This window comes from Schistocerca piceifrons, chromosome 2 (genome assembly GCF_021461385.2).
Source record: "Schistocerca piceifrons isolate TAMUIC-IGC-003096 chromosome 2, iqSchPice1.1, whole genome shotgun sequence".
Lineage (NCBI taxonomy): Eukaryota > Metazoa > Arthropoda > Insecta > Orthoptera > Acrididae > Schistocerca > Schistocerca piceifrons.
Genome location: NC_060139.1, coordinates 258,643,262 through 258,656,587, shown reverse-complemented (window position 1 = coordinate 258,656,587; position 13,326 = coordinate 258,643,262). Strand labels below are relative to the sequence as shown.

At 44.0% G+C, this 13,326-nt stretch overlaps 1 protein-coding gene across 1 annotated transcript in view; it reads left to right on the top strand.

The window, feature by feature from the left end:
* The first annotated feature begins 201 nt into the window (after positions 1–201).
* The window catches only part of LOC124777826 (farnesol dehydrogenase-like), a 56,890-nt gene continuing 43,765 nt past the window's right edge, over positions 202–13,326 (top strand). The window contains exon 1 of the mRNA XM_047253349.1: positions 202–365. Within this exon, the coding sequence (XP_047109305.1) occupies positions 234–365 (132 nt within the window). The 5' untranslated portion in view covers positions 202–233. The remainder of the gene's footprint in view (positions 366–13,326) is intronic.

The following is a 13,326-nucleotide window of genomic DNA, read 5'->3' as shown; positions in this document are numbered from 1 at the left end:
GTCGTGACGACAGGGTGAGGTGCTGGAGACTCCAGGTAAGGCGACCAGCCGGCGAGGTGCTGGGAATGGAGCGGCGCGCCTGCCGCCTGCGAGGCTTCGCCAACCTCCCGCCCGACCTCGGCCACTCTATCTCCGCAGATGGCGCGGCAGCTACGATTAGCGAGGCGAGGTCGCCGTATATATAGGAGCCGCTGGCGGCGCCGCGGCGCCAGACGGTACCAGAGACCAGAGACATGGATCGCTGGCAGGGCCGGGTGGCGGTGGTGACTGGCGCCAGCGCGGGAATCGGCGCCGCAGTGGTGCGCGCCCTGCTCCGGCACGGCGTCACCGTCGTGGGAGTGGCGCGGCGCGCCGACAGGGTGCAGGTCAGTCGCGTGCTCCACCCTCTGCCCTAGTGGAGTCGTCCCCAACCTGGAGTTAGTTACCCCATGAGTAGGGCTAAAATGTAATTTTCTGAGGGGAAAAACAAGGAATTGTGCCTCGGTTATAAAACTAAATTATTTTTAAAAAGAGCTCGACTATTATCACTGCCTCGCAAGTCTATAATATTGATCGCAGAAGTCACAAATAATCACACTGTCTTTTCTTCAAATAGTGGTGGACACTGCAGCTTGCGAACATCTTCCTATCACAGTTCACCCACTATACAAGTACTTTGTACTGTGTAACATTCAGTTATGGCGATAAAACTGGGCACTATACGTCACATATGGTCACATATGTCTAAATATCTCATGAAAATCCTGTCCGCCCTCGGTAGCTCAGTGGTAAGTGCGACAGAATGTCAATCCTAAGCGCCCGGGTTCGATTCTGCGGCTGGGTCGGAGTTTTTCTCCGCTCAAGGACTGGGTGTTGTGTTGTCCTAATCATCATTTCATCCCAATCGACGCGCAAGTCAAATCGAAAGACTTACACCAGGCGAACGGTCTACCTGACGGGAGGTCCTAATCACACGACATTATTATCATGAAAATCCTCTCTCCGCGTTGTACGTAGTTCTCGTAACAGACCACAAATTAAAACTTCCTGGTGGATTAAAACTGTATGCCGAACCGAGAATCGAACTGGGGACCTTTCTCTTTCGCGGGGAAGCCCTCTAACAGCTGAGCTACCCAAGCACGACTCGCGACCCTTCCTCTCCTGCCTTCCAAACTTCACAGAAGCTCTCCTGCGAAACTTGCAAGACCACCACTCCTGGAAGAAAGAATACCGGGGGGACATGGCTTAGCCACAGCCTGGGGGATGTCTCCACAATGAAATCGTAACTCTGCTGCGGAGTGCGAACTGATACGAAACTTCCTGGCAGAAGAAAACGGAAGGTAGGAGACAACATTCTGGCAGAAGTAAAGCTCTGAGGATGTATCCCGAGCCGGCCGGTCTGGCCGAGCGGTTCTAGGCGCTACAGTCTGGAACCGCGCTACTGCTTCGCTCACAGGTTCGAATCCTGCCTCGGGCATGGATGTGTGTCATGTCCTTAGGTTAGTTAGGTTTAAGTAGTTCTAAGTTCTATGGGACTGATGACTTCAGCAGTTAAGTCCCATAGCGCTCATAGCCATTTTTTTGTATCCCGAGCCATGCGTGGATAGCTCGTCTGTTAGAGCACTTGCCTACGAAAGGTAAATGTTCCGACTTCGAGTCTCAATCCGGCACACAGTTTTAATCTTCGAGGAAATTTCATATCAGCACACACACTGTAGCTGAGTGAAAATTTCATTCTGGAGACCAGAAATTGCTGAATTATCCGGTTCGTAACATTAAAAGAACTACCCGACAGCAGAACACAACAGTAACTATGTAATGGCCACTCACTGATGTAGCCCCCACACAGTATTATTATTATTATTATTATTATTGATAGCACTGGCAGTACTAGCAGTAATAGTAGTAGTAGTAGTAGTTTCTGGAGAGAAAGATTTGCCAGTCTAAGGTCTTCCAATAACTGCCACTTAATAAGTAAGCAGAGAAGGTATAAATATACTGTCGCGCAAACATCTCCGTGCTCGTGGCACGGTTCTGCCATCCCCTTCATTTTAAATATGGACTACCATTTTTAGCGCGCTATTTGTTTATTACTTGCCGTCAATGATGGGGAGTGGCTCTAAAGCAGTTACCTTTCGGCTATCGCTTATTAAAAAGAATCTTTGTCACCTCAGGATCCATATTCAAACCAATCGCGACTTTTGTGAAAAAATATTTTACAGCCAGTGGGCATCACTTCATTCAAAATAAGTATAATGCACAATTTTTTTGTTTGATTGGGCCCGCAGCATAATATACGTCATAATATGAAATTTTCAAAAGGAAACGTCGAGACTAGTTACAATAAATTAATATTCTTCATTACAACAGTTGTTTCAGCTTCATTGCTATTCTCAAGTAATCTGCGAATACAGCATTGGTGAAATTGTCTACACATGTGGTGGTTGTCCATGTGAATAATTATGCAATGGAATAGTACATTGGTACTTACGTCTAGTTCAATTTGACTTCCATATTGCATCGACAGTAAACTGTCATTGTCTAATTCGTAGAGATTACATGACATATTGGAATTATAAACGTATGGGATACGTTTTGTCACTTATTTGATAGTCCGCTTACTATAAAGTGCGATTTCCCGGAATCGTAAATCAAACAAGATAAACTCACTGTTCAAGAACATGTACATCAAACTTGGCTTCCGTAATGTCATAATAAAAATGCATTCAGGCAAAACCAAAACCTGAGAATATACCAATCTGGGAATATACTAAATCACTTGATACAATCGCAATAATTTCTGTATCGGCCAAAAAGGACGAAATTTTAGTATCATGTTCAAAGAACACAGCAGTAACAGTGACAGTAATCAATCTAGCCTCTTTTTACACATAAAAGCCAAAATCACACAGCCAAGAAAATCGAGACTGCGTTGCAGATACTACACAGATTAGGGAAACGGCTTACTACGAAAATACTCCAAGAACAGGAGATACAACACCACAAAAAAGACTATCCAGACGACATGCTAAACGAAGACACGGCCATAAACACAATTACATGGTACACGAGAAGAGATAGTAGATACAGACAGCAAAACATACTCAGACCAAAGAAATAATTCACAGCAAAATTCAATCAGTGAAATATAACGTTACCGTTACTTAGCTAACTATACTTTGTAAACATATAGCATCAGAGTAAACAAACTGTCAAACAAATGTGAAATCATACTTCATAGTAAACGAACTATCAAGTAAGTGGAAAAACGCATTCCATACTGCTAAATGCCATGTAATCTCTACGAATTAGGCAATGACACTTTACTATAGATGTAATATGGAATTCAAATGAAACTAGACGCATGTACTAATCTACTACTCCAATGTATAACTATTCACATGGACAACCCCCAAACAGTTAAGCAGGGTAACGTTTTACCAGTCAGGGTATCTTTCTACCACTTACTACTTTTGTTTCAATTAGCTGCTGCTAACGCCTACTTGCTCTTTCAGGCCTATGATTACAATTCATTAGCACTGGCTGTGAACGGAGCTTTTGGCGCCACTGATTTAAGTCGAACAATGCCAGGTCTATACAGATATCTCGGTACTCCAAAGTAAACCTGCAAGTACTGAATTAGCACTACTTGTTTTTACTTCTTTCTTACCCGATTTACTTCTGTGATCATTAGATATAAGGGAAATACTACGTTTTGTAAGACTAGTTTAAAGTTATTCAACATGACAGTGTGACTTTGTCCCAGTATTAAAATAGAAATTTTAATCTGTTAGGGCACAGTTTGTGTAAATTTTCACTCTCCTAATATAAAATTTTACAGTGTCTGTTCTGATATGTAACTTATTTTGCGTCCAGTATTTTCAAAAAAGGAAAAAAGTGATACAAAGGTGCCCCAAGAGACTGCATATGTAGATAATTTCACTGATGCTGTATTCGTAGGTCACTTGAAAATGGCAGTAGAGCCGAGACAGCTGTCGTACTAAAGAATATAAAAATTATTGCAGCTAACCTGAACGTTTCCTTAAAAAAATAAATAATGCCCAAAATTTAATTCGCTTTTTTTCAAATGGGTGTGCAGAGAGTGGATGAAGTACGTGTTGCTAGGGAGAGAAGCGGTGCAGAGGAAGCATGTTGCAGAAGAAGCATGTTTTGTAGCAAGTATTTACTCTTACGAACTTGTAGCATGTTGCAGGTGAAAACTAGTTCCGTAACTTGTTTTCTAATTGATATAAATGGTTGTAGTTCCGTCATACGTTGCACTGAGAACTAATTTTTTTTTTTTATGATGACTAGCTTTGGACGCCTGTGTCCATTTTCAAACCATCCGTATCGTGTGACAAATACAGACAATATCCTATGTACAAAAACTGCCCCTGCAGTGATGACCAAAGTGGCACTATGACCGACTCAGCATGAGTAAACATACGACATAGGGCGGACATTAGTTCTCTAATGTCCGTCCCATTTGGTCTATTTACAGTTGTTGATTTTTCGTACAAAGGCCACCGCTTGTGTTTATCACACTTACGATATGGATGGTCTGATAATGGAGACAGGTATCTGAAACGAGTAATCATCAAGAAATAAAATAGAAGACACCTCTCAATGCAACTAATGACGGAGCTACAACCATCTATTTCAATTATTTACTCCTAATTTGGATAATTAGCTTTCTTTTCTGCGAATGAATTGTACGTAGCAGTCGCTGTTCACTGACAATTTTTTCATCACGTCTATAAAAAGATTGTTAAAAATAAGCAATATTAGTTGTCTCATTGGCTTATTAGTTCGTGGTTTAATAAAACTGCAGAAACTAAATATCAATTACTTTTCGTCCTTTTAAAAATTCAAGTATGCAAAGAAAATTGTTTTTTAATTAGGATCTAATGTTGACCATGGTGTGGGAGGGGAGGGGGAGGAATACTAGCTAGTATTTGATTACACTCAGCGGTAGTGTGTTAGAAACCACTGCTCTGCCCTCTCCAGCCCCAGGGAGCGCGCCCCTAAGCTGGGCACGTCACATCAGTAGCTTCTCCAGTGCCTCAAGTAAGTAGCACGACACGAACTCATATCTTCCGTATTATTAACAAGGCTTCGGCGCCTATTTCATCCAAATATGTGGCTTATGTAGGTCTTGCCCAGAGCCGGCCGGTGTGGCCGTGCGGTTCTAGGCGCTTCAGTCTGGAACCGCGTGACCACTACGGTCGCAGGTTCGAATCCTGCCTCGGGCATGGATGTGTGTGATGTCCTTAGGTTAGTTAGGTTTAAGTAGTTCTAAGTTCTGGGGGACTGATGACCATCGATGTTAAGTCCCATAGTGCTCAGAGCCATTTGAACCATTTTGAATCTTGCCCAGAAATGAAAGTGACAGAAATAGGTGCTCCAAGCGTACAGAGTAAAACAGCATTTCTGAAGCGGGTCGGGCTCCAGGCGGTGGCTGGAGCAGCGGGATGAGTACAGAACGGTAATCAAAGGGTCGTGTGGTCGAGGCTCTGCGTGGAACCTTTTGCTCATTTGTAATTTTTACCTTACTTATACGTCAAGTAAACCGAAATAATGCGCAGTATGTTGTGTTTATTAATATTTTCATAAAGGGTGTGAAATGGTAAGACAAAGAAAAGTTGTGATTGAGAATTAAGTCTTTCGTGCATGAGACACATTTCTTATATTAACTGGCTCGTGGGCGTACAAACAAATTCTCAGTGATACGACGAGATCTTTCGAGATGAAGGATTGCCGTTGTCTAGTATTAAAGCGATACGAGTTTACTCCGCCAGTACAACCCTACAGTGTCTATTTTTGTCGCCAGATAAATAAACTGCCATAAAGCTTAAAAACTGCTCTTATCTCAGTGGAAGAGAAAAATAAATCGTACCCCAAGAAGGCTGAATCAAACTACATTATACTGTACACGATCAGCTACTCTCCCGAATATCTGGTGGCCTGTTGTGTTACTGTTCATCTGCAGGCGCTCTGTGTGATTCGAGATCACCTTCTATGAATGTAAACGACGTTCGTTTTTCTGTACAAACTTTAAAACAACCATGTTATTGTAAAAATGCTGCGTCTGTAACGTCTGCAGGATGCCGAGGTAATTACTGCTTCCACTACTTTTACAATGAACGTCGCTCCAGCACGTCTAAGTCAACAATGTAAAATAATAAAACTATATAATTATACATAGTGTTAGGTATATAAGTGCGGATATTGTAATCATTCGTACCTTAAAATGTACCCACTTCAGTGCATTAGTTCTTTTTTCCCTATGTCTGACAGTCTTCCCGCAAACACGTCACATAATTTACAACCTGATTTTTTCTCTACGATCGTAACTGCAACACTTACTCGAATACGCCTGTCAGTATACACTAAACGTTTTGCGTCCACGTTTCTACACGTCAGCACTTGACAAGCTGTCCAGAGCAAAATTAGCATTAATGGTTTGCTGTTGCCACTTGCAAATTAAATAAACACTAACGCAATGTTGTTCAGTACACTGTCCTCAGTCACCAATAGAAATATCTGCGCTTATACCCCTACTACACGAAAAGTTCTCGTATATGACTTGCAATCCTTTCCTAGACATTTATTTGTATATTGCAAGTTTTCCTTTGTCTTTCCTTTTCGTGTCTTCTACGAAAACATTAACAAATACATTATAATGAGCATTATTTCGGTTTATTTGCCGTGTAAGTAACGTAAAAAGAGAAGATTAACACACACATCAAAAAAAGTTTTGTATCACCTCAGTTCCGAGAGAGCCGCGCGGGATTAGCCGAGCGGTCTTAGGCGCTGCATTCGTGGACTGTGTGGCTGGTCCTGGCGGAGGTTCTAGTTCTCCCTCGGGCATGTGTATGTGTGTTTGTCCTTAGGATAATTTAGGTTAAGTAGTGTGTAAGCTTAGGGACTGATGACCTTAGCAATTAAGTCCCATAAGATCTCACACAGTTTTTTTCCCGAGAGTTCAGGAACCTGTACAGAAAATTGGAATAGAGATCAACATAAACATCATTTCCGCCCTTTTTATTGCTTATGAAAACCATGCATTGCATGTTGTACCACCATACAGCGAGACCTTCAGAGGTGGTGGTCCAGATTGCTGTAGACACTGGTACCTCTAATACCCAGTATCACGTCCTCTTGCATTGGTGCATGGCTGTATCCGTCGTGGCATACTATCCACAGTCCACTGTTTGTCCACATGTCCCACACCGCAACGGCGATTCAGCGTAGATCCCTCAGAGTGGTTGGTAGGTCACGTCGTTCATAAAGACTCCTTTCCAGTCTATCCCAGGCATGTTCAGTAGGGTTTATGTCTGGAGAACATGCTTGCCACTCTAGTCGAGCGATGTCGTTATCCTGAAGGAAGTCATTCACAAGATGTGCACGGTGGGGGCGCGAATTGTCGTCTATGGAGACAAATTCCTCGCCAATATGCTGCCGATATGGTTGCACAATCGGTCGGAGGATGGCATTAACGTATCGTACAGCCGTTACGGCGCCTTTCATGACCACCAGAGGCGTACGTCGGCCCCACATAATGCCACCGCAAAACATCAGGGAAATTCCACCTTGCTGCACTCGCTGGACAGTGTGTCTAAGGCATTCAGCCTGACCAAGTAGCCTCCAAACACGTCTCCGACGATTGTCTGGTTGAAGGCATATGCGACACCCATCGGTGAAGAGAACGTGATGCCAATCCTGAGCGGTCCATTCGGCATGTTGTTGGGCCTACCTGTACCGGGCTGCACGGTGTCGTGGTTGCGAAGATGGACCTCGCCATGGACGTCGGGAGTGAAGTAGCACATCATGCAGCCTATTGCGCACAATTTGAGTCGTAACACGACGTCCTGTGGCGTCCTGTGGCTGCACGAAAAGCATTATTCAAAATGGTGGCGTTGCTGTCAGGGTTCCCCCGAGCCATAATCTGTAGGTAGCGGTCATCCACTGCAGTAGAAGCCCTTGGGCGGCCTGAGCGAGGCATGTCATCGACAGTTCCTGTCTCTCTGTATCTCCTCATGTCACTCCGAGACGCCTGGGCACTTCCCTTGTTGAGAGCCCTTCCTGGCACAAAGTAACAATGCGGACGCGATCGAACCGCGGTATTGACCGTCTAGGCAAAGTTGAACTACAGAAAACACGAGCCGTGTAGCCTACCTCCATTCTGGTGGAATGACTAGAACTGATCGGCTGTCGAATACCCTCCATCTAATAGGCGCTGCTCATGCATGGTTGTTTACATCTTTGGGCGGGTTTCAAAAAATGGTTTAAATGGCTCTGAGCACTATTTGGCTTAACAACTGAGGGTATCAGTCCCCTAGAACTTAGAACTACTTAAACCTAACTAACCTACGGACATCACACACATCCATGCCCGAGGCAGGATTCGAACCTGCGACCGTAGCAGTCGCGCGGTGCGGTTCCGAAGTGAAGCGCCTAGAACCGCTCGGCTACCGCGGCCGGCTTGGGCGGGTTTAATGACATCTCTGAACAGTCAGAGAGACTGTATCCGTGCTACAATATCCACAGTCAACGGCTATCTTCAGGAGTTCTGGGAACCGAGGTATTACAAAACTTTTTTTGATGTGTGTAAAAAGAAATAGAAAGGCTCTCGACATGGGCTCGGCCCTACCACCCTCTGATTACCAGTCTGTACTCTTTCCACTACACCAGCCGTTGCCTGGAAACTACGTTAACGTGAATGGTTCATGGCTCGTCGGACTCTCGCCAAAAACGCTGTTTTTTTCTAAATGCTTGACCATCTGGAGCTCCCACTTCCTCACTTTCATTTTTGGCCAAGTCCTGTACACAGGATAAGTCAGCTGCCCCTACCGCTGTCGGTTTACGTAATCCGCATTTTTATAGCTGGCCGTCATAAACCACGCGCGAGATTTTCATATTCTCTCGCTCGCTTCGCACGAATTGTTAGTTTACAGAAAAAACTTTTTGTAGGAAATTTAATGTAGTTTAAATTTTGTGTTGGGATACATTTGTGCTGAAGGCTACGATTTTCGAGTTATTGATGGAAAACTTATAAAAGTGTCCTTCAAACGCACCTCCACTCCATATTCGTACCTCACCAGTCAGGATTCTAACACTGTACAAAAATTTTTGACTGCATCAGCTATTCGCGATATTCGACCTTTTTTGTTCTCTATTGATTGGGCTACTAAACCATCAGCATAGTCGTTTGTTTCGTTAACTTTATCAATTTAAACGTGCCCGTGAGGGTAATTAAGGGAAAACAGCTTTTCTATACGTTACACTAAAACTAATTATGTTAACAATCCGATTCAAACTTATCCCTTACAAGCACAGTAGTTTCGTAGTCAGAAGGCCTGACGAATGCAACAGTGTTTATGTTATGTTGCTAAAACTCACAACACTGTTAGGTAAAATTTAAACAGATGTCGATTTTACAATATTTGTACAGTGGTAGGAAGTAGTGTCATGAATGACATACAACAAATGCTGACCGGTGGGGGCCGAGCGTGGGAGTAGGACTGCGTTTGAAGATCACTTTAGTACGTTTTTCTTGATTAAGTCAAAAACTGCGGCCTCCTGGGAATACTTTTTTTCCCGTACAAAAGTTAACTACATTAAATTTCTACAAAGATATCGTGTTCATTTTCCTGCAGTAGTTGTAGACTGCGCGTAGCGAGTGAGAGAATATGAAAATCTCTCTCGGGATTTATGAAGACCAGCTATAACATTACGGGTTACATAAAACGGCAGCGTTAGGGGCAACTAAATCACCTTGTATTATGTCATAAATGTGGACGAATCGGTGGCGACGGGTAATACCAGGAACGCTACGAGTGTATCGGATCGCGATACCAGTTGCAACGAAGAGGCAACCAAAATTGATTAATTATTGAACCAATTTAAAAATTTAAAATGCTGTCATAATCTACTCATTAAGAGGTGTAACATTATGTTCAAAGCTTAACACAAATAAATTACGTATTGCAGTAAGAAACTGTATGTTTGTAATGAAGCAACGTAAATTACGGCTGGAAAATACACACACTTCGTTATACTATTTGAGAATAACAGAACATAGCGACTTCAGACAGACTTTACACATACACTACTGGCCATTAAAATTGCTACACCACGAAGATGACGTGCTACAGACGCTAAATTTAACCGACAGGAAGAAGATGCTGTGATATGCAAATGATTAGCTTTCCAGAGCATTCACACAAGGTCGGCGCCGGTGGCGACATCTACAACGTGCTGACATGAGGAAGGTTTCCACCGATTTCTCATACACAAACAGTTGCCTGGTGAAACGTTGTTGTGATGCCTCGTGTAAGGAGGAGAAATGAGTACCATCAGGTTTCCGACTTTGATAAATGTCGGATTGTAGCCTATCGCGATTGTGGTTTATCGTATCGCGACATTGCTGCTCGCGTTGGTCGAGATCCAATGACTGTTGGCAGAATATGGAATCGGTGGCTTCAGGAGGGTAATACGGAACGCCGTGCTGTATCCCAACGGCCTCGTATCACTAGCAGTCGAGATTACAGGCATCTTATCCGCATGGCTGTAACGGATCGTGCAGCCACGTCACGATCTCTGAGTCAACAGATGGGGAAGTTTGCAAGACAACAACCATCTGCACGAACAGTTCGACGACGTTTACAGCAGCATGGACTATCAGCTCGGAGAGCTTGGCTGCGGTTACCCTTGACGCTGCATCACAGACAGGAGCGCCTGCGATGGTGTACTCAACGACGTACCTGGGTGCACAAATGACAAAACGTCGTTTTTTCGGATGAATCCAGGTTCTGTTTACAGCATTATGATGGTCGCATCCGTGTTCGGGGACATCGTGGTGAATGCACATTGGAAGCGTGTGTTCGTCATCATCATACTGGCGTATCACTCAGCGTGATGGTATGGGGTGCCATTGGTTACACATCTCGGTCACCTCTTGTTCGGGTTGACGGCACTTTGAACAGTGGACGTTACTTTTCAGATGTGCTACGACCAGTGGCTCTACATTTCATTCGATCACTGCGAAACCCTACATTTCAGCAGGATAATGCACGACCGCATGTTGCAGGTCCTGTACGGGCCTTTCTGGATACAGAAAATGGTCGACTGCTGCCCTGGCCAGCACATTCTCGAGATCTCTCACCAATTGAAAACGTCTGGTCAAAGGTGGCAGAGCAACTGGCTCGTCACAATACGCCAGTCACTACTCTTGATGAACTGTGGTATCGTGTTCAAGCTGCATGGACAGCTGTAGCTGTACACGCCATCCAAGCTCTGTTTGACTCAATGCCCAGGCGTATCAGGACCGTTAGTAAGGCCAGAGGTGGTTGTTCTGGGTACTGATTTCTCAGGATCTATGCACCCAAATTGCGTGAAAATGTAATCACATGTCAGTTCTAGTATAATATATTTGTCCAATGAATACCCGTTTATCATCTGCATTTCTTCTTGGTGTAGCAACTTTAATGGCCAGTAGTGTAATTTAAAACGCTTACGAAACTTTTTCTCGCTGACACCGAAGACGTAGAGATGAAACGAAAAAAGTTCATAGCTTATTACATTTTCGGAGTACGTGCACTAAAACTTCAGCATCACGCACGACGTTTTGATTATAACTTCTTTACTACGAACTTTGTTCGCAACACACTTAGAAGATAGTATCCATTTATGCTGTCGAAGATACCTACAAAATTTCGCTCATGTTCATAAGAAACAGAACACCCTGAACGACTAGAGATAGGACGTTCATATTCACAGGGCATGTACATTAGTATGATCTGCAAAAATGGTTGGCATTTCAACCATGTCGGGTCGCAGGTTCAAGGACAACATCGACATCGCAACACACCATCTATTGGTAAAATGTGCCAGCTGCTCTCGTTGTCGCTATAAACCGAAGGTAATGGATCAGTATGACTTTAGCAAACGTTCAGGATGCCTCGCAGATGTGTACACGAACCATACCGTCAGATCAGAGAGTTTCAAAGAGGGCGCATTATTGGCGTGAGAGTACACTAACAGCCGCGCGGGATTAGTCGAGCGGTCTAAGGCGCTGCAGTCATGGCCTATGCTGCTGCTCTCGACGGAGGTTCGAGTCCTCCCTCGGGCATGGGTGTGTGTGTGTTTGTCCTTAGGATAATTTAGGTTAAGTAGTGTGTAAGCTTAGGGACTGATGACCGAAGCAGTTAAGTCCCATAAGATTTCACACACATTTTTTTTATTGGCGTGAGAAAATGTGACACATTCATCCGGGAAATTGCTGCTCTTGTGGGACCAAGTGTTTCGGCAGTGCAAGGGATGTGTGCAGAATGGTTCTTGGAAGGTCGTAGAACACAACGAGATGGCTTAGGTCGCACCACCCAGACCATCCTCCGAGAAGATCGACACGTCATCCGAATAGCATTGCAGGACAGATGTGAGTCTTCCTCGACTCTGCCGCAACAGTGCAACAATGTGTGTGTGCGCGCGCGCACGCGCGCGCGCGCGCGCGCGCGCGTGTGTGTGTGTGTGTGTGTGTGTGTGTGTGTGTATGTGTGTGTGTGTGTGTGTGTGTGTGTGTTTGTTTGTTTGTTTCGCCATTCCGCATAAGCCATGTTATGATTCTTGGTCCGATTGGCCCCAGAAATTGAGGATTTAAATTCTCTCGCATAGCACACTCACTCTCATTGCATTGTGTCTTTAAAATTACGGGGTGTGCATCTGTCAAAATATCGGAAGTTGTCCAAAACGTCACCTGGCTATTCCTGGTAATACTCTAACATCTTATACGCTGGGAGAAACTCAATTTTCACATACGTATGGCATTGGAGCGTTTCTTACAGACCTCGAAACATTGTGAGAATGTATCAACAATACAGTTTTTCGAACTGTGGGTATATAGCCCAATAGTTAACATGCTTGATCAATTTGGAGGCCTGATTGTGATTCCTACGTATTATTTTCCAAACAGCGTACTTCAGTCAAGTCAGATGGTCTCTAGTATAACTGAATCAGACTTCGCCAGTGAATTTCACAGATTGTGTGGTCGTAACCCATGAATCCTGTACGTTCCTGATGTTTCGTCCAGAGCTGAGCTGGACATTGTAAACCTGACTTTGCCAGCGACCTCCTAACAAGAGTGTAAAACAGCAGCTGGAAAATGTCAGAGCACCCTCTTCACATTGAGGTGAAAAATTAACCAAAAAGCGTGGATGAACAAAGCTGATTGATGACATGGCTACGCAGGAGATAACTGGGATAAATATTGGCACGGAAAGCGTTACACAGGAAACATTCCTTTCAGTCCAAAAAAAGAAGCAATTTTTCGTCAATTGCTGAGCTCTT